The 25,501-nt window shown below is 39.5% G+C and overlaps 1 protein-coding gene across 2 annotated transcripts; it reads right to left on the bottom strand.

The window, feature by feature from the left end:
* Positions 1–935: 935 nt before the first annotated feature.
* LOC138969486 (BBSome complex member BBS7-like) lies at positions 936–22,549 on the bottom strand. 2 transcript variants are annotated; one of them, XM_070342286.1, is made up of 19 exons: positions 22,423–22,549; positions 22,063–22,122; positions 21,404–21,466; positions 20,676–20,851; positions 19,897–20,083; positions 19,279–19,351; positions 18,160–18,226; positions 16,913–16,962; positions 16,443–16,573; positions 15,547–15,631; positions 15,099–15,198; positions 11,502–11,694; positions 8,213–8,287; positions 7,611–7,813; positions 6,178–6,342; positions 3,723–3,832; positions 2,964–3,067; positions 2,389–2,512; positions 936–1,113 (listed from the first exon to the last, which is right to left on the bottom strand). In XM_070342286.1, the coding sequence occupies exons 1-19, from the start codon at positions 22,459–22,461 to the stop codon at positions 977–979; spliced, it is 2,142 nt and encodes a 713-aa protein (XP_070198387.1). In that variant the 5' UTR covers positions 22,462–22,549; the 3' UTR covers positions 936–976. The 2 variants fall into 2 exon arrangements, with proteins under 2 accessions (XP_070198387.1, XP_070198386.1); XM_070342285.1 differs by lacking the exon at positions 15,099–15,198 and adding an exon at positions 13,084–13,183.
* Between the last annotated feature and the right edge of the window lie 2,952 nt (positions 22,550–25,501).

Below are 25,501 nucleotides of genomic sequence, written 5' to 3'. Positions count from 1 at the left end.
GAGATTCCTAACCTGACAACAATAGTCCCTCAAAGGGAAACTACTCATCCCATGGATATTAACACTGTCATAAACGCCAGGATAAAATCTCTTTCGCAGTGCGAATACGAGGTGACACAAATGAGTTTGCCTGTTTGATGCATTGTCATTATGTCTACAATCATCACATCTCTGCACTTGTGACACTCACAATTTCAAACATTCAGCTGTCAAAAGAAAAAGCCTCTCTCACCCCCCCCCCCCCCCCCATGCACAAACACACACATGCTCAAATACTGACAGTTATAAGTAGAAAGCTGTTGAGCAATGCACACTCCCTATTTTGTACCATTACTGCACGGAGCATGTGAAACAACTGATTCCTAATTTACCACAGACCTGAACATGAAAACTTAAGTAATTTATCAAAATGTCACTCCTCGGTCAAACCTTCTGACAGAATGACAGTTCTTTTACGTGTCACAGTGGTGACACAGGGGTAGGACATGGATACATTCTATGAATCTGCACATAAAGTTGACCCGTGTCTGTCCTGGCCCGGTATGAAACCCGTAACCCACAGATCATGCACAAGTCCAGTGCTCTATCAACTGAGTTTATAGAGCTCCCATACCTTTCACTTATATTTCAAAACTCTTAATTTGCAACAGGAAATATCAGACAGATGCCCAGACATGAACACCGAAGAACTGGTACAAATAGTCAAAAGAACACTCTCCTAAATTCCAACCCATCGTGGCAACACTCGTATACCGCTTGGCTTGTTGCAGTAACCTGTGCAATGTGGATGGTTTAGTCCGCAGATCGAGTCTCTGAATACTGACGGCATGGTCTTTGCACTACAGGCAGACCTCAATCAATCAATCAATATGAGGCTTATATCGCGCGTATTCCGTGGGTACAGTTCTAAGCGCAGGGATTTTTAAAAAAAAAAATTTTATGCAATTTATATTGCGCACATATTCAAGGCGCAGACCTAGCCCTGCACCTCAAAGAACTGACACAAGGTGTTGAAATCATAGTTATCCAGCACCTCCAGAAGTGTGGGCACTTTCCCTCGCACATTCTGCCCCTTGAACTTGAACTTGTCGATGTACAGGTCAGTGATCATGCCTGAAAGATCAAAATAATACAATCGTTGTAGTCATGACAAGAGAAGCATGCACTCTCTGCAAGTCTGGTAGACACTGACAAAAACGATCACAAAACCTGTTTGAATGATTTTGTTCCAGATTACAAGTATCTTAAAAAGATGAGTTATCAGATCAACCTTCTAACTTACTGCTGCTTCCATAAACATCTGCAAACACAGAAAGAGATTCCCAAACAGAACTGTTTAACAGACCCCACAGTGTAACAGTTAATACTATCATGAGCTCTTAAGAGATTCAGGCATGGGAATTGAAAATTGTAAAAAAGGCGGAAAATTTATAACTGAAGACGCGAAGCGTCAAGTCGACGGCGCGAAGCGCCTAGCCTTACTAGGGGGGTCCGGGGGCATGCCCCCCCGGAAAAAATTTTCTCCAAAGAACCCAGATGGTGCAATCTGGTGTCATCTGAGCTCCAAGTTTGCCATTAAATTCTGTTTTTAGAATCAGAGTTTTTAGTACAAAAATGTACCAATTTTTGCTTTTTTGAAGAAACAAAATATATACATGTATTATATGGTTTAAATTTAAAAAAAATTGATCTGTTGAGACAAACAGGACAATGTAATTTGTAACACAATCTGTGCAATCTGGTTTACTTTCAAACATAAAAGTTCAATAACTGAAGCGGGCGGTAGCAATGCGTGAACAAAGTACGGAAAGTTTTCGCGGGCTTTTGCGCAAAGGCCAAAGTAACCGGTGCTTTTTTTGTGTGCCTCCCCCCTTTATTTTTTCGGCGGACACTTTTGCATTTTCGGCGGAACAAAAAAAAAAAATCGGCGGAAATCCGCCGTTTAGCGGACAATTCCCATGCCTGGAGATTCTCAAGTAAAGATAGCAGTCAAGATTAAAAAGAAAGGCATGTTTTTCTCTTAAAAAAAAAAAAAAAAAAAAAAGCAGACTGTGAGGAAACAGTCTGATGCATTATTTCAAATTCAAAGTGTAATGTCCTTATTATTAACCTTGCTGTTGCAAAAACAGAACATTTCTTTGAACTTTATTCTACCCCAGCACACGCTCTTAAAGAAAATACAACCATTGTTTCAGTCCAACCAATCACTCAACCAACCAACCCAGCCACCCACCCATCAACCAATGAATCGATCAACAGGTGACAAGGGCAGCCCACTCACCGTAGAGCCTCTCCAGGTGGCAGGGCTGACGTTTAAACTCGGCCAACCAACAAACCCACCCATCAACCAATGAATCGATCAACAGGTGACAAGGGCAGCCCACTCACCGTAGAGCCTCTCCAGGTGGCAGGGCTGACGTTTAAACTCGGCCTGCAGCTTATCAGCTTGCTCCAGTATCTGCTGGTACTCCGGGGACAGAAAGCTCAGGTCTGACTCGTTCACTTGCAGCTCCTGCAGTAATGTTAGATGAATTAAGTGAGGATGCAGTGACTTCAGCTTCATTTCAAGGAAGAACAAGTGTCGGCTGCACACGTCTCTCTTTCCCTCTTCTATCAAACACGCATGCATGTACCCATGTACGCTCATGCACACAAACTTACTTCCTTTCTACATACATTCACACACACACTCTCTCTCTCTCTCTTTCAGGGGGGGGGGGGGGGGGGTCGTAAAAGGAGGGTTCCACTGTGCCTCAAAGACAGTAAATGTTTCTTCTCCTAATCAGAAATATTTCCATTAAAGAACTTTCTATGACTCAGACAAGCCGTAAACAATACTTATTCATCAGTCTGAACAGTAGGAGAGAGTTAGGTAGCAGTGTAAAATGTAGAGCAGGAATTGCTAACAGGGTACATAACAACAAGAACAGAAAGTGACACAGTACTGCAATTACTCAGCATACCTTGAGAGCTTCAATGAGCTGCACTTTCTTGGCCAGCAGAAGCTGATGCTCCAGTCGTGGATGGATGAGCGCCAGTGTGGTGGGGATTGTTTCCTCCTGAATGTCTTGAATCGCAAAGTTAAAAAAAATTCAACATACATGTATAACCTAGAATAAACAAAGAATTGCAACATGGTGGATATCAGTTCTACATGACATAGAATTGAACATTTTAAAAAAATCAATAAAAATAATAAAATCCAAATGTCGATTACATCATTGTGACAGTTAACTGTTCACCGATGTGCAATTTCATTCATGTGTGTTATCAACAGTAGACTCTACAGTACTTCATGAAACTTTTACATAAATATTCAGAAAAAAATAATCAAACACAAAGAGCACTGAAAACAAAAACAAAAATAATTCTACAGGCTTTATAAAACTCTCTTGTTACTGTCAATACATAAATATTCAAACAAAAATAATTCTACAGGCTTTATAAAACTCTCTTGTTACTGTCAATACATAAATATTCAAACAAAAATAATTCTACAGGCTTTATAAAACTCTCTTGTTACTGTCAATACATAAATATTCAAACAAAAATAATTCTACAGGCTTTATAAAACTCTCTTGTTACTGTCAATACATAAATATTCAAACAAAAATAATCAAACACAAAGAGCACTGAAAAACAAAACAAAAACAATTCTACAGGCTCAATCTTCAACTGACATGAGAATGAGACAAGCAAAAAAGTGAGGCAGCATTACTGACCATAGTTGATGTCGAGACGTATCTTCTTGTTGGTGGCCTCCTTGGACAGAACGTCCTTGAGGATGGAGATAGTGGAGATGTTGTCAGATCTGAAGATACCTTCTCCTTTCCTGCCCACACAGTAACGTTCATGTATTGTTTTGTTTGTTCGTTCATGGGCTGAAACTCCCACGGCTTTTACGTGTATGACCGTTTTTACCCCGCCATTTAGGCAGCCATACGCCGCTTTCGGAGGAAGCATGCTGGGTATTTTCGTGTTTCTATAACCCACCGAACTCTGACATGGATTACAGGATCTTTTTCATGCGCACTTGGTCTTGTGCTTGCGTGTACACACGGGGGTGTTCGGACACCGAGGAGAGTCTGCACACAAAGTTGACTCTGAGAAATAAATCTCTCGCCGAACATGGGGACGAACTCACGCTGACAGCGGCCAACTGGATACAAATCCAGCGCACTACCGACTGAGCTACATCCCCGCCCACGTTCATGTATAATATGTGCTTCGCTAGTCAGTCATACTGTTATATCAAGTCTTATATCGCGCGCGTATCTCCAGACTCGGACTCAAGGCGCAGGGATCTATTGATGCCGTGTGAGATGGAATTTTTTACACAATACATCACGCATTCACATCGGCTAGCAGATCACAGCCATTTCGGCGCATATCCTACTTTTCACGGCCTATTATTCCAAGTCACACGGGTATTTTGGTGGACATTTTTTATCTATGCCTATACAATTTTGCCAGGAAAGACCCTTTTGTCAATCGTGGGATCTTTAACGTGCACACCCCAATGTAGTGTACACGAAGGGACCTCGGTTTTTCGTCTCATCCGAAAGACTAGCACTTGAACCCACCACCTAGGTTAGGAAAGGGGGGAGAAAATTGCTAACGCCCTGACCCAGGGTCGAACTCGCAACCTCTCGCTTCCGAGCGCAAGCGCATTACCACTCGGCCACCCAGTCCTTGCACCTCTCTGCCACCCAGTCCAGCGAAACCCCCCTTTGAAGAGCTCCAGAAATCTGAGAAAATCCGTCCTAAAAAGGAGGGAGTCTCAAAAGAAGGTCCATTTGCACAGATTATGAACAGAAATTCTGAACAATCAATGTCTTAACCCTTACACTGGTTTAATTCTGTAACACATGTTGCATAGCCACTGGTGAATTAACCCTTACACTGGTGCAATTCTGTAACACATGTTGCATAGCCACTGGTGAATTAACCCTTACACTGGTGCAATTCTGTAACACATGTTGCATAGCCACTGGTGAATTAACCCTTACACTGGTGCAATTATGTAACACATGTTCCATAGCCACTGGTGAATTAACAGAAAAAAAAAAAGGAAAAAAAACGGTCACACTGGTGCAATTCTGTAACACATGTTACATAGCCACTGGTGAATTAACAGAAGAAGAAAAAGAAAAACGGTCATATAGGGTGGGAGCTTCCATTGTGGATGAAATGGTGCACACAGAGAGATGGATACGTACTATCTCCCCCCAACAAAATAAAAATCCAAAATAATAATAATCAAGTCTGTTGTGCAAGAATACCCACACGCACACACACACATGCATGCATGCACACACACACACACACACACACACACACACACACAAACACACACACACACACATACACACACAAACACACACACATACAATCACACACACACACACTGATATGCATAGATACATAACCTATGCTAATTACTACATGATTACAGTGAAAAAGTAAAACAGAAAATTGTCACAAAGAATACAAAATACTGTTTTACCACTACACAAAATTAAATTTAAATCATGTTCTTGCATCTTCATCTGCTAATTAATTGTCCTCCATTTTCAGACTTTTCATACCGTTACGATACCTGATGTTCCCAGATTTTGTGGTGGTTTTAGAGGGGGGTACGTTACGACTGGACCCAAACTAAACAACACCAACAAAACATACATTGGGATAAAAGTCGCTAGTTTGTTTCAACGCTTGTCATTCTCTCAGGCTTGTTTCAGCATAACTCTCATGCACTTACTCTTAGTGCACATGCCCTATGCATTTAGAGCCGTTATGTCCCTAAAATTGTTTCTCAGAAAACAAAACCTACAAGCTAGTTTCATTTTTTCATTTTCATTACTTTATTGTCCCATCGCTGGGAAATTCGGGTCGCTTCCTCCCAGTGGAAAGCTAGCAGCAACGGAGTCGCGCTACCCAGGTGTCTGCGTGTTTAGGTGTATTCAGCCACCTGCACTTATGGCAGAATGACCAAGGTCTTTTACGTGCCATTGTGATGACACGGGGGTGGGACATGGCTTCCGTCTCTGGGTCTGCACATAAAGTTGACCCGTGTCCGTCCCGGCCCGAATTCGAACCTGCGACCTTCCGATCACAAGTCCAGTGCTCTACCAACTGAGCTACCGGGCCCACAGTTCTCCACAGTCAAGCCGTCACCTGTAGGTGCAGTCGAGCTGCGTGTTGAGGAAGGTGGAGACGAACTGAAAGGACGCCAGGTCACCAGCAGGGGGACGTTCCGGTACCTCGGGCAGACTGAAGCACACCCACGAGTGCATCTCCGCCAGGCTGAACGATCCTGTCAGCTTCAGCATGTTCAGAGGCCTGCAATCACAACAACAGAGGTATATCCATGCAGCCCAGGGAATTGTAGTGATAATAAATCAAATCTTATTTTATGAGGGTTGTGGCAAAAGCATTACAAACGAGCTATTTTTCAACCAGCCTTCGCACAGAGAGGGACTATTCTAATAATGATGAAGGCTTGTATAGCACGAACAAAAAAATAATTCTGTGCCTTTTAAGCTTTACAATATCACTGACAAACAAGAAGAGCAAACGCTCGATCGAGTCACTTTCGCAGTTCTGAATATTATATGAGGCATCAGATGGACAGGAAGAAATTGCTATTCACAACACAATACAGATGTAAATAATTTGATGTAAAGAATAATCCTATAAAGTTTGAATCAAATCCGATGAATAGTTTCAGAGATATGATATTTCAATTTTTTTCCTTCAAGACATACCTGTGACCTTGAAAAAGGTCAAAGGTCACCAAAGCAGACGTCAAAGTGTAGAGGTCACTGGGAGTCACGTTCACATAAAATTTGAGCCCGGTCACTTTTATAGTTTCCGAGAAAAGCCCAACGTTAAGTTGTGTGTTGCCGAACAGAAAAGGCTAGTTATCTCCCTTGTTTTTCTGATAACGTTCGTAAAAGGCTACAGATGTAAATACTTTGATGTAAAGAATAATCCTACAAAGTTTCAATCACATCCGATGAACTTTGTCAAAGATATAAAATGTCTAATTTTTCCTTTGACGCTGACCTGTGACCTTGAAAAAGGTCAAAGGTCAACGAAACCATCGTTAAAGTGTAGAGGTCATTGGAGGTCACGACTAAACAAAATATGAGCCCGATCGCTTTGATAGTTTCCGAGAAAAGTCCAACGTTAAGGTGGTGTCTACGGACGGCCGGCCGGACGGCCGGCCGGACAGCCGGCCGGCCGGACAGACTAACACTGACCGATTACATAGAGTCACATTTTCTCAAGTGACTCAATAAAATTACAAATGTATGCTGTTTCAATACAATAATATATCAGTGTTAGCATCATGTGAAGGAGAAAAAGAAATCACACCAACACAACATCTGCTTTACATCAGAATCTGTGCTCTGTGTAAGCACCGGCCAGCAGTAAAAACCCACACAGAGCACACAGAACACAGAAGAGTATTTTCAGACTGAGCCAGACTGCAGGCCTCGCATCTCTGACCACTTCTCCGTTATGGAACTGAAAACTATCAGTGCTTGGACAGCTGACTGTCACGCATAGTCTCTCTATGGTGTATCCTAACTCCTCAATCCTACCTGTTGTCATCAAAGGTGTGCGTGCGCTGATGCAGAGACAGGGGTTTGATGGGGTAGCATTTCAGCTGACATGTTTTGGGCTGGATGCGCGGAGTGATGTACACCTGTAGCGTGCCGTGCTGACCCTCGATGGAGCGGATCTTGAGCTCCAGGCGGGTCGTGTTGGCCTGGCAACGGTAGGTGGCCAGCAGGTAGTTTCCTTCCTGTGGTTGGGGAACGTTATACAGCACAGTGAAATAAATATTGCATAAAATGGTATAACAAAGCCAGGTCTGAGTGGAAAAATGCATGTTGATTGAATGTTGTAGAGGCATGTTTACAAACAACGTCAGTCAGGCGTATGTCAAAAGATGGGCCAGTTTTGCAAAAACAAATGATAGACCCAGAAAAGGACAGAATTCTGTTAAAATATCAAACACAAAAAGAAAAATTCCTCAGAGTATATGTCTCACCGATACCTTCTGCTACAAGTATTTGTCTTTCTCTTTCTGTCTATTTCATCCAAGTCACAAAACCCGGTCAAGAACTACAGGGATATCTTCACGACAGCAGTTTCAAGCATCAGTATTGACGGCATTCTTTTGTTCCTTGGGATTCAATACCTCAGGGCTACATGCACTAAAGCTGACCACAGCCGAGTTCTTCTCCACATCCAGTAAGTCCACAGGCACGTCACTCTGCAACAGACGTCAATAGTCAATCAACGTCCTGCTGTGTAAAATAAGGCTTCAGAGTGCAGAGAAAAAAATGTTACAGACGTTATGAAGAAGCCTTAATTCACAGGCGAAAACTTTGAGAATTTGTGGTGTCCTGGTGTTGACAAGTCAAGACCTCTTTTGCTTTCAACATTGTTAGTCTCACCAACAGTCATTTTGCTTTCAACATTGTTAGTCTCACCAACAGTCATTTTGTTTTCAACATTGTTAGTCTCACCAACAGTCATTTTGTTTTTAACATTGTTAGTCTCACCAACAGTCATTTTGCTTTCAACATTGTTATAGTCTCACCAACAGTCATTTTGTTTTCAACATTGTTATAGTCTCACCAACAGTCATTTTGTTTTCAACATTGTTATAGTCTCACCAACAGTCATTTTGTTTTCAACATTGTTAGTCTCACCAACAGTCATTTTGTTTTCAACATTGTTAGTCTCACCAACAGTCATTTTGCTTTCAACATTGTTAGTCTCACCAACAGTCATTTTGTTTTCAACATTGTTAGTCTCACCAACAGTCATTTTGTTTTCAACATTGTTAGTCTCACCAACAGTCATTTTGTTTTCAACATTGTTAGTCTCACCAACAGTCATTTTGTTTTCAACATTGTTATAGTCTCACCAACAGTCATTTTGTTTTCAACATTGTTAGTCTCACCAACAGTCATTTTGTTTTCAACATTGTTAGTCTCACCAACAGTCATTTTGTTTTCAACATTGTTAGTCTCACCAACAGTCATTTTGTTTTCAACATTGTTAGTCTCACCAACAGTCATTTTGTTTTCAACATTGTTAGTCTCACCAACAGTCATTTTGTTTTCAACATTGTTATAGTCTCACCAACAGTCATTTTGTTTTCAACATTGTTAGTCTCACCAACAGTCATTTTGTTTTCAACATTGTTAGTCTCACCAACAGTCATTTTGTTTTCAACATTGTTAGTCTCACCAACAGTCATTTTGTTTTCAACATTGTTAGTCTCACCAACAGTCATTTTGTTTTCAACATTGTTAGTCTCACCAACAGTCATTTTGTTTTCAACATTGTTAGTCTCACCAACAGTCATTTTGTTTTTAACATTGTTAGTCTCACCAACAGTCATTTTGTTTTCAACATTGTTATAGTCTCACCAACAGTCATTTTGTTATCAACATTGTTAGTCTCACCAACAGTCATTTTGTTTTCAACATTGTTAGTCTCACCAACAGTCATTTTGTTTTCAGCATTGTTAGTCTCACCAACAGTCATTTTGTTTTCAACATTGTTATAGTCTCACCAACAGTCATTTTGTTTTCAACATTGTTATAGTCTCACCAACAGTCATTTTGTTTTCAACATTGTTATAGTCTCACCAACAGTCATTTTGTTTTCAACATTGTTAGTCTCACCAACAGTCATTTTGTTTTCAACATTGTTAGTCTCACCAACAGTCATTTTGTTTTCAACATTGTTAGTCTCACCAACAGTCATTTTGTTTTCAACATTGTTAGTCTCACCAACAGTCATTTTGTTTTCAACATTGTTAGTCTCACCAACAGTCATTTTGTTTTCAACATTGTTATAGTCTCACCAACAGTCATTTTGTTTTCAACATTGTTAGTCTCACCAACAGTCATTTTGCTTTCAACATTGTTAGTCTCACCAACAGTCATTTTGTTTTCAACATTGTTAGTCTCACCAACAGTCATTTTGTTTTCAACATTGTTAGTCTCACCAACAGTCATTTTGTTTTCAACATTGTTAGTCTCACCAACAGTCATTTTGTTTTCAACATTGTTATAGTCTCACCAACAGTCATTTTGTTTTCAACATTGTTAGTCTCACCAACAGTCATTTTGTTTTCAACATTGTTAGTCTCACCAACAGTCATTTTGTTTTCAACATTGTTATAGTCTCACCAACAGTCATTTTGTTTTCAACATTGTTAGTCTCACCAACAGTCATTTTGTTTTCAACATTGTTATAGTCTCACCAACAGTCATTTTGTTTTCAACATTGTTAGTCTCACCAACAGTCATTTTGTTTTCAACATTGTTAGTCTCACCAACAGTCATTTTGTTTTCAACATTGTTATAGTCTCACCAACAGTCATTTTGTTTTCAACATTGTTAGTCTCACCAACAGTCATTTTGTTATCAACATTGTTAGTCTCACCAACAGTCATTTTGTTTTCAACATTGTTATAGTCTCACCAACAGTCATTTTGTTTTCAACATTGTTATAGTCTCACCAACAGTCATTTTGTTTTCAACATTGTTAGTCTCACCAACAGTCATTTTGTTTTCAACATTGTTATAGTCTCACCAACAGTCATTTTGTTTTCAACATTGTTATAGTCTCACCAACAGTCATTTTGTTTTCAACATTGTTATAGTCTCACCAACAGTCATTTTGTTTTCAACATTGTTATAGTCTCACCAACAGTCATTTTGTTTTCAACATTGTTATAGTCTCACCAACAGTCATTTTGTTTTCAACATTGTTATAGTCTCACCAACAGTCATTTTGTTTTCAACATTGTTAGTCTCACCAACAGTCATTTTGCTTTCAACATTGTTAGTCTCACCAACAGTCATTTTGCTTTCAACATTGTTATAGTCTCACCAACAGTCATTTTGCTTTCAACATTGTTAGTCTCACCAACAGTCATTTTGTTTTCTAGAATAATGCGTACAAAGTGTGTTTGTTTTTTAAACAGCACTGTGCACATCCCAAACGTCACGTCTACAGCTGAAATCAGCTCCAGTGTGACAGAACTTGTACAAAATCTGCAGTGGGTCGTCAGATTCAGATCATTATTAAAAGGCATATGGAAGAAGCCGACTTTTTTTTTTTTTTTGTAAAAAATGTATCTTGTCTGTTTTACATTTCTAATAAGGGTATGAGCAATTCTCTGACCTCGACATCACGTTAAATAATATTTCCTATCTAGATGTACATATTCATAACCACACTTAATAGAAGCTTAGCTTGTTGTGTGGTCACAAATGTCTGTATCGCATATACATGCCACCCTGTATTTCTGTAATAAAATCTTGTTTAAACCAAGAAGCCGACCAGAATATTCCCGAGCTCGAGCTTTTATGTCCCTTTGTTTTTAAGCTGCAAAAGAACATTCGAATAGTAACAACTTCTACCTGAAAAAGAACACTCAAAACTCATGCTGAGATTTGTACCTGCAAGAGAACGTTGTCGATGGGCATCTGTAGCTCCAGACTTAGGGTGTAGCTGGCGTCCTCCCTGTTGAGCACGAACTTGTCGTTGATGTTGAAGAGAGGGATGGCCGACACCGCCGTCTTGGAGTATGCCGACTGCTGGTACTTCTCTCGCTCTGACGTCACCTTGGTCGTCAGCGAATCCAGCTCCCCTCTGTTGCACAAATGTGTTGAAATATACTTGATTGGATCGACACCATATTGCATCTACAAACATTCACAACAGGCGTGCACTACATTATACTATAGTGGTATATCCTAGTCCCTTTTAAGAAAACATACACTTTGTACGTTGAAATACCTGACCGGAATTTCTTTAAAAATAATGCAAAATGGATTTGACTCAGGTGTAACATTAATGCATGTACAACAATCACGACATATCATGAACATACCAGTTCATACCACTGTGAGTCGCAAAACTCCTCATTTAAGACCGACACAAATCAGGGTTTGAAATATGTGAGAAATATTCATGAGACAATTTTAGTTTAAGTCCTCAAAAAAGAGGTATATTTAAAGATGGTATCAACAGAATAATCGTAAAAGCGAGGTCCCAAAACATTGCGTTGGTTTCTTTGTTCTACTGTGGACTCAATTTCTAAAACTCATTTAGAAAAAGAATGGGTGCTAAAACAGGGAGAAACCACACCTGGCTGACATGCAACCATGCATGTTCTGCAATTTTAAAAGAGAAATGTAAGATATAAACCTGATATTTGTTTTGGTTATTAACTTTATTAACCTTTTCAAAAAATGTCAGCATTTTAAAACTGATTAAAACATCATGCTGTCTGTCTTTATTTAGCTTCACCTGATCACCAAATGTCCCTGCTTGATCCTCTCTCACACACACACGCACACATACACACACACACACACACACACACACACACACCCACCCACACACTCACACACACACACAAACACACCCACCCACACCCACTAACACACCCACCCACCCACACACACACACACTCACACACACACACACACACACATATACACACTCTTTCCATCAGGGGAGTACTGCACCAGTGATTAGTTTCCAACAGTGTAACTGACATACAAAAAATAACCAAACAAGAAATCAAAGGGTGAGGGAGACATTGGGAATTGTCATGCATGCAGGAACCATTGCAACCTTTTCAATTTCTCTACTGAGATAACAAAGTGTTATTGGCATGTACAGTGGGACCTGCGATGAAAGGACACCATTACAACCAGCTGAAAGGACACCATTACAACCAGCTGAAAGGACACCATTACAACCAGCTGAAAGGACACCATTACAACCAGCTGAAAGGACACCATTACAACCAGCTGAAAGGACATCATTACAACCAGCTGAAAGCGTTCTTTCATTGCAGGTGGCAGGAACACTTTTAATCACGTTTACAGAAAATTAAGGGTCCCAACAGAAGATGTCTTTAATTTGGGGGTGTTCTCTCGATCATTCGAGGGGCCTCACATCGCACGCACCACTGCATTGTATTGTAACCTACTTGAGCCATCCAACGCTGAAGAAAAAGAAGTAACCTACTTGAGCGAGGATATTTTTTGTGTTGCCATGGGATCAAGTTTGGCTTGCGTGGACCCAATCTCCTTGGTCTGCTGTTCAGAAGTGAGACCTAACACCCAGCCTGTCCGCAAAGCAAGGAAGGGATACATGCAAACTACCGGCTTCGACCAGCTCCATTGATAGGTATGATAAGACACGAAAGTGGGCTTCAGAGACATTTTCTATTTTTAAAGTAAAAGGCACATTTATAAGTGTATTGAAATATGTTCACATCACAAGGCCTAGGAGTCCACTGATGTCTTATTGTCATACTCTTTTCAAAGCTCCAGATCTTATTCCCTTAAATCTTAATGGCTGTAATACTCTTTCCAAAGATCAAAAACTTTTGAATCTCAGACTTCTCATCGAAAGGCAAAAAGGGACAGTCTTTTGTTTTGTTGTTCTGTCTTGTTTTGAATTTCAAAGCAAACTCTCATCACATCTTGACAGTAATCCATTATAATATGAGCGCTTATAAGGTGAGACAACCCTTTCGCATTTCACAAAGAATTCATGTAAATGAATTCATGTACTCTTCAGATCTCAACAGGTCTTCAGTAAAAGTGTGATACTATGCTCAGAAAATGTTTACATCAAATGACCATTGACCTTAGCATGGACTGAAAGGATGCATCTACGTTGCAATTATTGCAAAAATCATCTGATGCCCACTTTGGAGTCTAAGCGACCATGCAAATATCTTAAAACCCATTGGTCAGTATGTGGATGCATTAGTAACAGGGCAGATGGAAATATGAATGATGAGCAATGTAAATTATCTATTAGTCAGTCAATGGTAAGTATACAACAACCCAGTGTATGCCATAACCAATGGAATTAGTTTCCCGCTTCTATATAAATATAGCAACTGTTTTTCATTTTTCATTTCATTTTCATTACTTTATTGTCCCATCGCTGGGAAATTCGGGTCGCTTCCTCCCAGTGGAAAGCTAGCAGCAACGGAGTTGCGCTACCCAGGTGTCTGCGTGTTTAGGTGTATTCAGCCACCAGCACTTATGGCAGAATGACCAAGGTCTTTTACGTGCCATTGTGATGACACGGGGGTGGGACATGGCTTCCGTCTCTGGGTCTGCACATAAAGTTGACCCGTGTCCGTCCCGGCCCGAATTCGAACCTGCGACCTTCCGATCACAAGTCCAGTGCTCTACCAACTGAGCGACCATTTTCCTTTAGATTATGCACAATGAAACTATGAAAAGTTCATGTGAATGAGATGGGGTATGGTTAGCTGGTTGAAGGGAAATGTAAAGGAAAGAAAAAAAATACCCCAAAGGAATAAATCTAAGAAAAAAAAACCCATCTCTTCTGGATTTTGACTGGCACCCAAGGGAAAATCAGTTTAACATTCCGCTCTACGGTAGACAGAATAAAACTCCACACACTCTCTGTATTGAGAAAATGTTGCAGTGTCTACACACTGTTCTGTTTTCATTATGCTTATCTGATTGCAGCATATTCACCAGCTAAACCATTAATATTCATCATTTCACATTATTACAATGATCGTCAGTGGTTCACAAACCAATTGTTGCTTAATAAGTGAGATGCCATGCATGTCAATCAAAAGCCATGATTCTTCTATATTATCTTTACATTTCTAAAGCAAGAACCAACAGTTTGCAGTAAATCTAAGCACTTCAGGTTTATAGAACCAATGGTATAATTAATTACATTTGCTGACTTAGACAAAACTGCACAATCAAAAATCATATACATGCTACAATTAATAGAATCACACACACACACACACATGCACGCAAATACAAACATTATCACACATTTTCATTTGTATTAAACATTTCTTTCTGAGATTTGCCTGTATCTTATACTGTATCCTTCTAGTGTATTGAGGGTTTAGTTTTAGCACATGCATTAGTTGCTGTTTTTCCCTGCATACCATTTTTTTCTCTAGATTCAGCTGTGACCGCATTCACTGCCATGCAAGATTGAAATAAAGGTGTGTTTTTATCCTGTACCTCAGGGTCTGTATTCTCAGCATACCAAGTTTAGTACACCCATATTTGTTTTTCGTTTGTGACTGCAGTAACCTGTCTGGTAAAAATGAAAATATTTTTCCTGCAAAACAAGATGACAGTTTAGCAATGGTACCATCAGCACATGAACATAGATAATTCAGGGGCAAAATGATGTTCAAGAAAGAAAATACACCAAGAAAATAGCACAGAAATGAAGAAACAAACTCAATTTGCAAACAGAAGTGGAAGATTCAAAACAAACAGAATTTGAAGATTGGGAACAAGCGTTCTACTCCTTCTGCTTCAATGGATCTTTCCTACAACCACAACAGACATGAAAACCCATGGAACTCAAACTGCTCCTCTCCGGAAGATTTAGCATCACAACTGGAGGAAAGCTGTTATTACATGAACATAACACAAATTATGGTGACTATGAGGTACACACCTGCATAAGTTGCACAGACAATCTCCTCGTACCCTGCTGCAGACACCACCCCTCCCTGCACTGATGTCACGCTCTCTGCACATGTCTGCACACACAATCACACAGTCAAATGGTAAATCTGCTGACATGTCTACCAGTGTCAAAACAGAACTGTATGACTTGAAACCTATCATAAAACTCTTTTGAGTGAAGCCACGGCCATGAGAAAGGTTGGTACTCTCACAACAACCATTGTTATTGACTGCATGGTCCGCATGCAGGAGAGGTTGTCTGGTTGAGTCATGCTACACCAGAATGTTTCCCTGGGCAGCCTTCATGTGTCACCGCTGTCACCATGTTTGTGTCCTACGCATCAAACTCAAGACACACACTTGAACCCATCAGAATGAACTAGAAACTGTACAAATGGCTTTTTCATTTCAATGCATGTTATTACCCCAGGCGCCAGGAGATTGCAGGTTCCGTAGAACTCTTCCTTACTCTCGTTCTTGCACAGGTAGTATAGATTAAGAGTGCTTATGTCCCTTTATTTCTTAGATCTAGACGCGGTACAGCCTGCCTTCACCTATCCCATGAACTCATGCACATGCATGATTCTTATATTGACGTATTACAGGAATCTTAAACGAAATGAGGCAGAGCGTTGTTGAGATATCAAATAACCAAAGGGAAGTAAGCATAGACATGTTGTATGCATAAAGAGCGCTTACTCCCCTTTGGTTATTTGACGTATTACACGGCTATGTAAGACAAATACACACAAAGTCATCAGTGCCACAAACAACTACCTTACTCATTCCCTTCCCTGCATTCCTCCATGAAGGCATTTTTGTTGCGTTTAGAAGAAGAACAAAATTCAATACCATGGGAGACAGTAGCAGTTATATCATACTCACATGTCCGAAACGGAAGACCGGCTCGTCTGCTTCGTCAAAACTGTAGATCTCGACCTGTCCGTCGTCACGACCCAGAATCAGGTCAAGGGTGCCGTCCGACGTGATGTCAAAGTTGTCAATGCACAATATCCCTAAATAAAGAGAAACAGGGAAAAAGGGAAACTCTTAGGAGCCTAAGGAACATCTCCTCTCTCCATGATAGATCAAATTTGCCTAAAGCACAAAATGTGCAGAATAAACTTCTGGATTCTACAAACTCTCATGAGCCACTTTTTGGTATTGAGTAAAAAGTAAACAACCATCAAAACAAAGCAGATTTTTTATAACGTCTAGACGGTACAACTTAAGAGTTGAAAAATGTGTTCCCACCTTCATATCATACCTTTTTTTTTTAAACAATACAAAACAAAGTGATCATTAAATTTCAACTGTATGAGATACAGCATAAAAAGTAACATAAAACACCATACCTCCATTTCTTTTTTCATTTGGCATTTCCCATTTGTGCGTGGGTCCCAACCTGCAAAAGTGTATGCACTACTTTTGAAACCTATTTCAGCTTTTAGGGTCCTTTCATATCAATCACATTAGTTCTGAGACACACTCACTTACACACAAAAACACACACTGTGACTCTCTCTCTCTCATGTTCACACAAATGCCTTTATACTCAGGCCTAAAAAAAAAATAGGTGTGGTTACGGTAACCCGACCTACCCTATTTTTAGGAGCCGACCCTATGACTTTTTATTACATTTGTCAAAAAAACACCAAAAAACCCAAGAAAACAAGTGCAGAAAACGCAATGAAAGCGAAAGCGCTCGAGTCGCACACTTATTTCCCTGTCAAGTAGGTTTAATTTGTACACATTAGAAAAAAAGTTTAAAAAAAAATGTGATTACCTACCTTCCTACCCTATTTTTTTTTTGGCTATGTTACCGTAACCACACCTAATTTTTTTTTTTGCCTCATCTTGGAGCATTCAGCCTTTAGAAAAAGTCAGTAGTGCTAAACCTTATATATCCATGATGCAATACTTTTTGTGAAGAGCGAAAAGAAACACTCAGTTCTCACTCTCAAAACTTCATATTTCCTAGTTTTTTTCTCCTTTCTGGATTTCTGTGCCTAAAAATGTGTAACTTTGATGTTTTCTATTCAATCAATCAATCAATCAATCAATCAATCAATCAATCAATCAATCAATCAATCAATCAATCAATATGAGGCTTATATCGCGCGTATTCCGTGGGTACAGTTCTTATAAGCGCAGGGATTTTTTTTTGATTTTTTTTTAAGCCTCTCTATACCTCATTATATTCTTTTTTAAAGTTTTCATTCCACTATAATAATTAACATGGATCTTGAGTAGCTGACCTGAACACTGAGGTAAAGTAATATGCATGGGTGGGACTGAAAAATGTCATGCATCCTGAAGAATTTTAAAGGCGGGCCTGGGGTCCCCCAGACGCTGAGGGATTTGTATAATTAACAACCAAAAAAACGTCACCACAGACATTACGAATCCGGATTTCCGGCATATACCGGAAGAATCCCATCCATGAATATGTATGCATGTGCTCTTTCAAAATCTTCAGTCATTCTTCTCTCATAACTGGTGCTCAAGTCACAAGACCACCACCACAGGCACAGATAACAGACAAAACTCTGCAAGTAGCAAAAAAGGTGGATGAATCAATAGTCAACAAATATATACTCACTTTCCAATCTGAACCAAACCCACTCGACCATCAGATGTTCCATACAGCACTTCATTTCCTTCATCGCCTGCAAACACAGAATGTTCTCCATGTACATAAGGCCAACAAAAAAAAATAGGTCTGTTTACGGTAACCCGACCGACCCTATTTTTTTCGCGCGACCCTAGACTTTTTTTTGGCATTTGGGGAAAAAAATTTTTAAAAAAAATCTTGTTTTTTTTGGCAAAATAACGTAAAAATATGGGTATTTGGAGGGGAAAAAAAAAAAAAAAAAAAAAAAAATCCCGACCTACTGAGCCTATTTTTTTGGCCTATGTTACTGTAAACAGACCTTTTTTGGGGGGGGCCTAAGGGAGAAATTGATTTAGAGAGTTGAAATTACGGGAGAAGAACAGAGCTGTGAACATGAATCTGGTTGTTGTTTTCCTTTCTTTCTTGTTGTCGTTATGAATCTAATGAAAATGTGCTAAGAGGCACAATAATTATCTTTGTTAATTTGCAGCTTAATTGATATGTGCCATCATCAAATGGTGATTCTGAGTGAGTGAAGGTCCAATAAAGATACACCTTGCCGTTCAATCAATGTTGTTGCCTTCACCTATGTCAATAAATCTGCTAAATTAATTCCGCAGTAAATTCTCACCCTGCATAGGAAGATTATTAACTCATTGTCTCCCAGGTACGGATATATCCGTACCCACTCATATGGCTCTATCTGACCAGGTACGGATATATCCGCTCAGACTGTTAGCTTCAGTCGCTTCCTGTAACGTCCATCTAACGCCTGCATTCCAGCGTGTTGATACACGTACACAGTTACTACACATTTACTACAATTCTGAGTGACCTGCTGCAGCACAGCTGGTCTCGGCTAAAAAAACCTTGGTCAACATAGGTGGGGTAGAAAGTGTTAAGTCAGAGACTGCTATGTGGTACATTTTTCAAGTGGAAGCTGATGCTCTTATCCAAGTGTTTTTTGTGTGGTCATTTGTGTGGTCATTCAGGTCATTTGTGTGGTCATGGTCATTTGTGTGGTCATGGTCATTTGTGTGGTCATTTGTGTGGTCATTTATGTGGGAAGAAAAAGCATCTTTGTAAAAAGTACATGTATAAGTTTACCTCCATTGTTTTGGGCCAGTTGTAAGCACATTGGTGGCCCTGGGACTTCTATTTCATACAGCAGTTCAGAGCCCTGAAACACACACACACACAGTCACAGGAGTGTAAGAAGACTTTCACACAGATAAAAAGAGCGATTGCTAAACAGCTAGAAAAGAGCACGACACACAAATGATGCAGTAGCTTCTTTAACTCCAACACATGCACAAACTAAGTGCTGTCAGATCACAATAATGTTTACTTTTCATGTCTGAAAAAAACATCCGCCATAGATAGACAGTAAAATGTTATTCTCTTCAAATAGTCTTCCCATATCACTGATTCTTTCGTTATTGTCAGCCCCCCCCCCCTCTTTTTAGCAATGTACAAGATCATACATGACTCTCACTCTCAGGTCAAACAAGAGTTGCCACTTTTCTGCAGTGTTATTTGGCTTGTGTGAACAGCAAGTACATTGGTTCCAAAACCATGTACATGTATGAGCTTAATCACACAAATACTCAACCAATGAAATTATATTTTGTGTCAAACAACTTGAAGCTGCATGCAATGTCTACGTTTAATATTCTTAACGGTCATGGCTCCTTTCTGTATTTATCAGATGATAATTCTACACACCTGTAAAACCCTCAGCACCCTGTCCTGACAGGCCAGTATAGGGATAAGGTCCTGAACACGTTCTGTTGGCAGACACAGGACGTCGTTGATTTTGTCTCCGCACAGCATGTAGTTTGTGTCTTTACAGTCATGGTAGTGGTTGTACACAAAGTTGCCACACACAAACAGCTCAGAACCCTCGACAGCTCTGCAAAAAGAGAGAGAAAATTGTTTCATTTCATGTGTCAAGAAGATACAGTTCATCCCTGATTCCCACATAACATTCTTCCCATACCTGGTGCTAGCTCTACACAAAATTGCAACACACAAACAGCTGTGAGCTTTCAGCACCTCTGCAGGGTAGCACTAATACAGAATTCCATATTTTACAGACACTTGACATCACTGATGTATCCACATACACACACACAATAGAAAATTGTCACAAGTCACAATAATTCCTGTAAAAAAAGTTAAAACCCCAAATCACCTCTCAACTCTTAAAAGAGCTCTGAGCAAAGTTATACATTTTATGGAAATCGTTAGCATAAAACTGATCTGGTGTTCCAATGAATATACAATGTATTATGATTGATCCATTATAAAGATTAACATTTTCCAATACATTTTATTTGGCATGGTGTATCACCTTATCTATGGGCTGTACGTGGCTTGAAATAAACATTACAGTCATGAGTCATAAACAAATAACCACACGAAAAAACAAGCAAAACTAAAACCAGCTAAGGAATCAACCAAACAAACGCCCAACAACAAAAATGAAAGAAAGATGCACTGACAGGGTCTGGATAGGCTCCGACAGGTTGGTGTTAAAGTTGAGGAAGTTCTTGCCCTTCTTGGTGTAGGCCTTAACCTCGGCGCCTGTGCTGACAAAAATCCTGTCCCGCTGCGCGCTGGCCTGTCCCCCAAGCGCCATGCTGGTGATCTTGTTCGGGGACTGACTCTTGAACACACTCTGACGAGAAATTTTACACACACGTTTGATGCAAACAAAAACGAGATAAATCATTAAATGCACGCGTCTCTTGATTACAAGAAAACATTATCTCATGCACCTGTTGATTAAAAAAACAATCCCACCCCCCCCCCCCCCAATAAAAAAAAATTAAAAAAAAACAACGTGAATAAATGCGCCAGTAAATTTTTTTAGGAATGAATATGAAGACATTTATTGAAAAAAAGAGAAAAGCATATATGCAGGTAATAATTCCTCTGGAAGACTTATGTATGTAAAGTTTCATGAATATCGCTACAGAAGTCTTCTGGGAATCGCTCAACACACGCATACACACACACCCTCTTGCACATACCTCTCGGTTCCTACAGTCTATCAGAATATATTTAATCAAATACGGTGCAATTTTTAAACAAGGTACATACGGTGAAGCTTCACATCAACAGTTAATCCTGGAAACTTCAAATAGCAATTAACATATAACTAAGTTATCTAAAGTCCAATAAGACCTGGCTAAGCTATATATATAATATATATTATATATCAACACACCTGAACTTCTCCTTTCTTCATCCCAAAGACCTGCAGCGCTCCATTATTGTCTGCAACTGCAATCTGTTGATAGATAGAGCATGTCATTTTGCATACATTACAGAGTTCAGTATCACTGATGAGACTATATCATATATAGTATTCTCAGTCTGACAATTTAGCAATGTTGATTTTGTATGCATATGCTTGTACAGTGGTACCTGGGATGAAAGGACACCCTTGAGCCCAACAAAAAGTGTCCCTACATTGCAGGTGGCCTGTCGTGACAGGTATATTTTGGTAGAGATAATAGACAAAGGGACCTCAGAATGTGTCCTTTTAAGGTAGGTGTCCGCTCATCAGAGGGGCCACACATCGCTGGTACCACTGTACGTATCATTGTGTGCTTTAATTATCAACTTTTTGCAAATGTTCCTATATCATTCTCATAAATATATATAGTGGCATGTTGTTTAACTGGTGTATTATCATGCTACTTTGGTTTCAAAACAGTGAATCAGCTTGTTCTACGAAAGCCATGGTTAAAATAATCATGCAATCGATCCGTGACTGTTTGTTTTGTGTGTTTTCATTTACAGCTAAGTACTATAAGGATACGTAATAACACAAATGAATGTACACATCGTTAATAAGAGTCCCTTTTCAGGTTAAGCACTTACCTTCTGTAGTTTCCCTGCTAGTGGGAGAAGTTTCATGGTTCCATTTGACGTGATTCCCACCTGCAAAATATAAAGCAAATCAATGAAACACAAATACAAATTACATTACTGAAATATTATTCTTGTAAGTGTAACTTTAACTGTAAGTCTTCTCATTCTATCACAGTTAAATGCGTGTTGAACTGGCTACGATCGACAAACTAAGATGGCTAACCCGTTTAATATGATACTTGATGATATGACATGATTCTGAAAAGACAAACGAAACTGATGTACTTTTTTTAATCAATTTGAAGACAGCTGTATCGATCGCATCTGCATTATCCCTAAGACATAGCACAATTAAATCCATCTTCATACCTGCAGGTAGTCAACACGTTGTAAATCTAATTCCATCATCTTGGGAGTTTATTCTGTGCAGAACTGCCTTGTGTTTGAAAAGTTAGAATATATCGACGAGTCAAAACCGCGACGGATCTGAGAGAGAAAAATGTGTACATGCTCCGCAGTAAATCACCAATGAAAATATATCTTAGTGTAGTTTACTCCTAATACATGTTATGTTTGATACTAATTTAAAATACAGCCTCACAGTTTGCTTTTTTATCTTTACAAATGAAAGCATAAGAAGCGGAAACATAATAATATTCACTGCTGGTGTATTTCAGAATGATTTCCCTTACTAGTTTTGTCGTCTGCAATGGTTATCCACGTCTCGTTATAACTTTGGACAGATACTCCCACGGCGGTAAATGGGCACACACAATATGATGAGAAGATAAAGATATCGCGTGACTTGTTTGCAGATATGAATCATACATCACACGATTTAAAAAGAAAAGAAAACACAACTAAAAACCGTCGTTTTCTGCGTTTCAGATACAATGTATACAGATGTGAGAAAAAAGGCTAGTCGCGGCCTGTAAACGTCCCACCGTCGGTGTCTTTGAATACTTTGTCAATTAGGTTGGCATAGCACCGTTTAACATTTGCCTAGAAGTTGCTTTTCTTTGTTTGTTTGTTTGCTTTTTAATCATGAAAATCGTAACAGAGCTCTATCAATTTTGGTTCACTCAGTGTTCAGGCGATTTTTGAACATGTTTCTATTGATAGCTGTTTTCAAAGTCACCATTCATTAGTGAATTCCAACTGGGTGCAACCCTGTTAGCAAAAGTTTCCTTTCTGGCCGGTGTTGCAAACTGTATGAAACATTTATCAGTGGCATTTCTTGTTTTTTTAGTTAATGTTCATTTATCCCAAGAAAAAACGTGAAGGCCGGGTTTCATCATCCAATCCGTTTAACATTTTATAAACTTGGATTATTCTTCTGTATTCAAGCAATTGTAATCAAGTTAAATACAAGCAAAAACATCATGACAGAAAAACAAAAACAAACGACAAAAAAGTTAAGTTTGTTCATTCAAAAGTGCTGATAACTCAGTTGATTTTGTGTATCTTCATCGTCGTCGTCGTTGTTGTTGTTGTTATTGTTGTTGTTGTGTTGCCGCCGCTGGTTGTAAACAAAGTTTTCTCGACGACAAGAAGGTTACTGACCGTCAACACAAAACGAAGTTTCTCTCTTTAAAATCACTTACAGTTTATGTTTTTGAGGTTGTGGGAATGCATGAGGTAAACATCTTGTGCCTGTGTGGTTTTTAACCAGAAATAAGCACATACACAAACACACGAATCAATTTCCTGTCAATCTGCTTCATTCAAGCAGCTAGAGTCGTTCATTTTCATCCCATCCGTCGCATCTCTTTGTTAATTAATCGAACGTTTGGCCAATGTATGATATATGTACATTATTATATCCTGCGTTGATATGCATATTGTTCACCATAGAATTCGCTCAAAGTAAAAACGAAATCGGTCAAGCAATCAAAACTGTGTGGATACGAACCAACGCGAAATTTGAGAGAGCTTGAGCTCATCATCGTGGTTTGACGCTCTCCCAACTACGTCTAACTGGAGCTCTCCGTCACTCAGCTCCGTCCGGCTTCCACTTGGCTTTGCTCGGGCGTCGATATCCTGTGATATGTTTAAAATGGAAGCATACCATGTTGGTGTAATTAGTGGCGGTTCTCTTCGGATCCGGCGTCGTCGTGGTAAACATCCCCTTAATCAACTCAGAATCTATAGCCCATTATTAACAGACGACAGCGATTGACCCTGAAAATCTAGTCTTTCGGATGAGACGAAAAACCGAGGTCCCTTCGTGTACACTATATTGGGGTGTGCACGTTAAAGATCCCACGATTGACAAAAGGGTCTTTCCTGGCAAAATTGTATAGGCATAGATAAAAATGTCACCATCAAATACCCGTGTGACTTGGAATAAAGGCCGCGAAAGGTGAACATTCGCCTAACAGGCTTGAGGTTTGCTGGTCGATGTGAATGCGTGATATATTGTGTAAAAAATTCCATCTCACACGGCATAAAGCGCTTTGAACTTCGGATAAGGCGCTATATAAATAAAGAGAATAATTAAATAATTAAATTAAATTAAAATCGACTTCGCTGATATTTTGCAAATATTTTGTCTGTGGTATTTTCAGAGTGTGTTGCATGAAACAAGTGTGCATTTTGTTGTTGTTGAGAAATCTTCTCTGTCATACAGAATTTTGAATATGATTGACATGCCAATTAAGAACCATATTAACGATGAGGTTTTTAAACCATTGCATCAAAAGAGGTAAAAGTGATCGTACTCTGAAAAATATGCATGTTGCAATTGAGTGATATGTAAGCTAGCACCACGGGGGATAACCGGTCAAAGGCCGAACAGAAGCCGAAGGCCGCTCATGACACGTGTGAAGGCAAGTTTTGTCTGTTTTCTTGGTATTGTTTGATTTATGTCGGGATTTAAGGTAAGCTACTGATTCAGCGATGACTAAATTTGTTTCTCGATGCATAAAAAGTCAGGGAGCGATTGATATTTGCCCGTAAATAGCCTTCAAAGCTGAAAATGTCCGCGATCGAGCACCGGAAATGGCTGTTCGATGGGTTTTGCAAGTAGAAATATGCTTTATTTCACCAAATCAGCTCGTATTTGGTGTGGATACGGGATTCTAGAGGACGAAGGAGTCATAAGAGGTGCAAAGAAGTGCTATTTGGGAGTAAAATAAATCTTCCGAGACAGTAGACAAGAGAAGGTCATATTTGAGAGAAGCGCGTAGGCCGAATGTCTTTCCGACAAGCGAATGATACAGCAGATTAATCATTCGTTTTGACCAGAAACCTAGTCTCTAGTTTTTATGAATGAGTTTTTTTAATTAAAACAATCACGAGAACTCTCTCGCTTAGCCTAATGGCTGTTCGATGGGTTTCGCAAGTAGAAATGTGCTTTATTTCACCAAATCAGCTCGTATTTGACATCGGTTTGGTACATATGTTACAGTAAATTCATCAAACCAGTAAATTTGTAAATTTACTGAAA

Source organism: Littorina saxatilis, linkage group LG6 (genome assembly GCF_037325665.1).
Source record: "Littorina saxatilis isolate snail1 linkage group LG6, US_GU_Lsax_2.0, whole genome shotgun sequence".
Taxonomy (NCBI): Eukaryota; Metazoa; Mollusca; class Gastropoda; order Littorinimorpha; family Littorinidae; genus Littorina; species Littorina saxatilis.
This window is presented reverse-complemented; position numbering and strand designations above follow the sequence as displayed.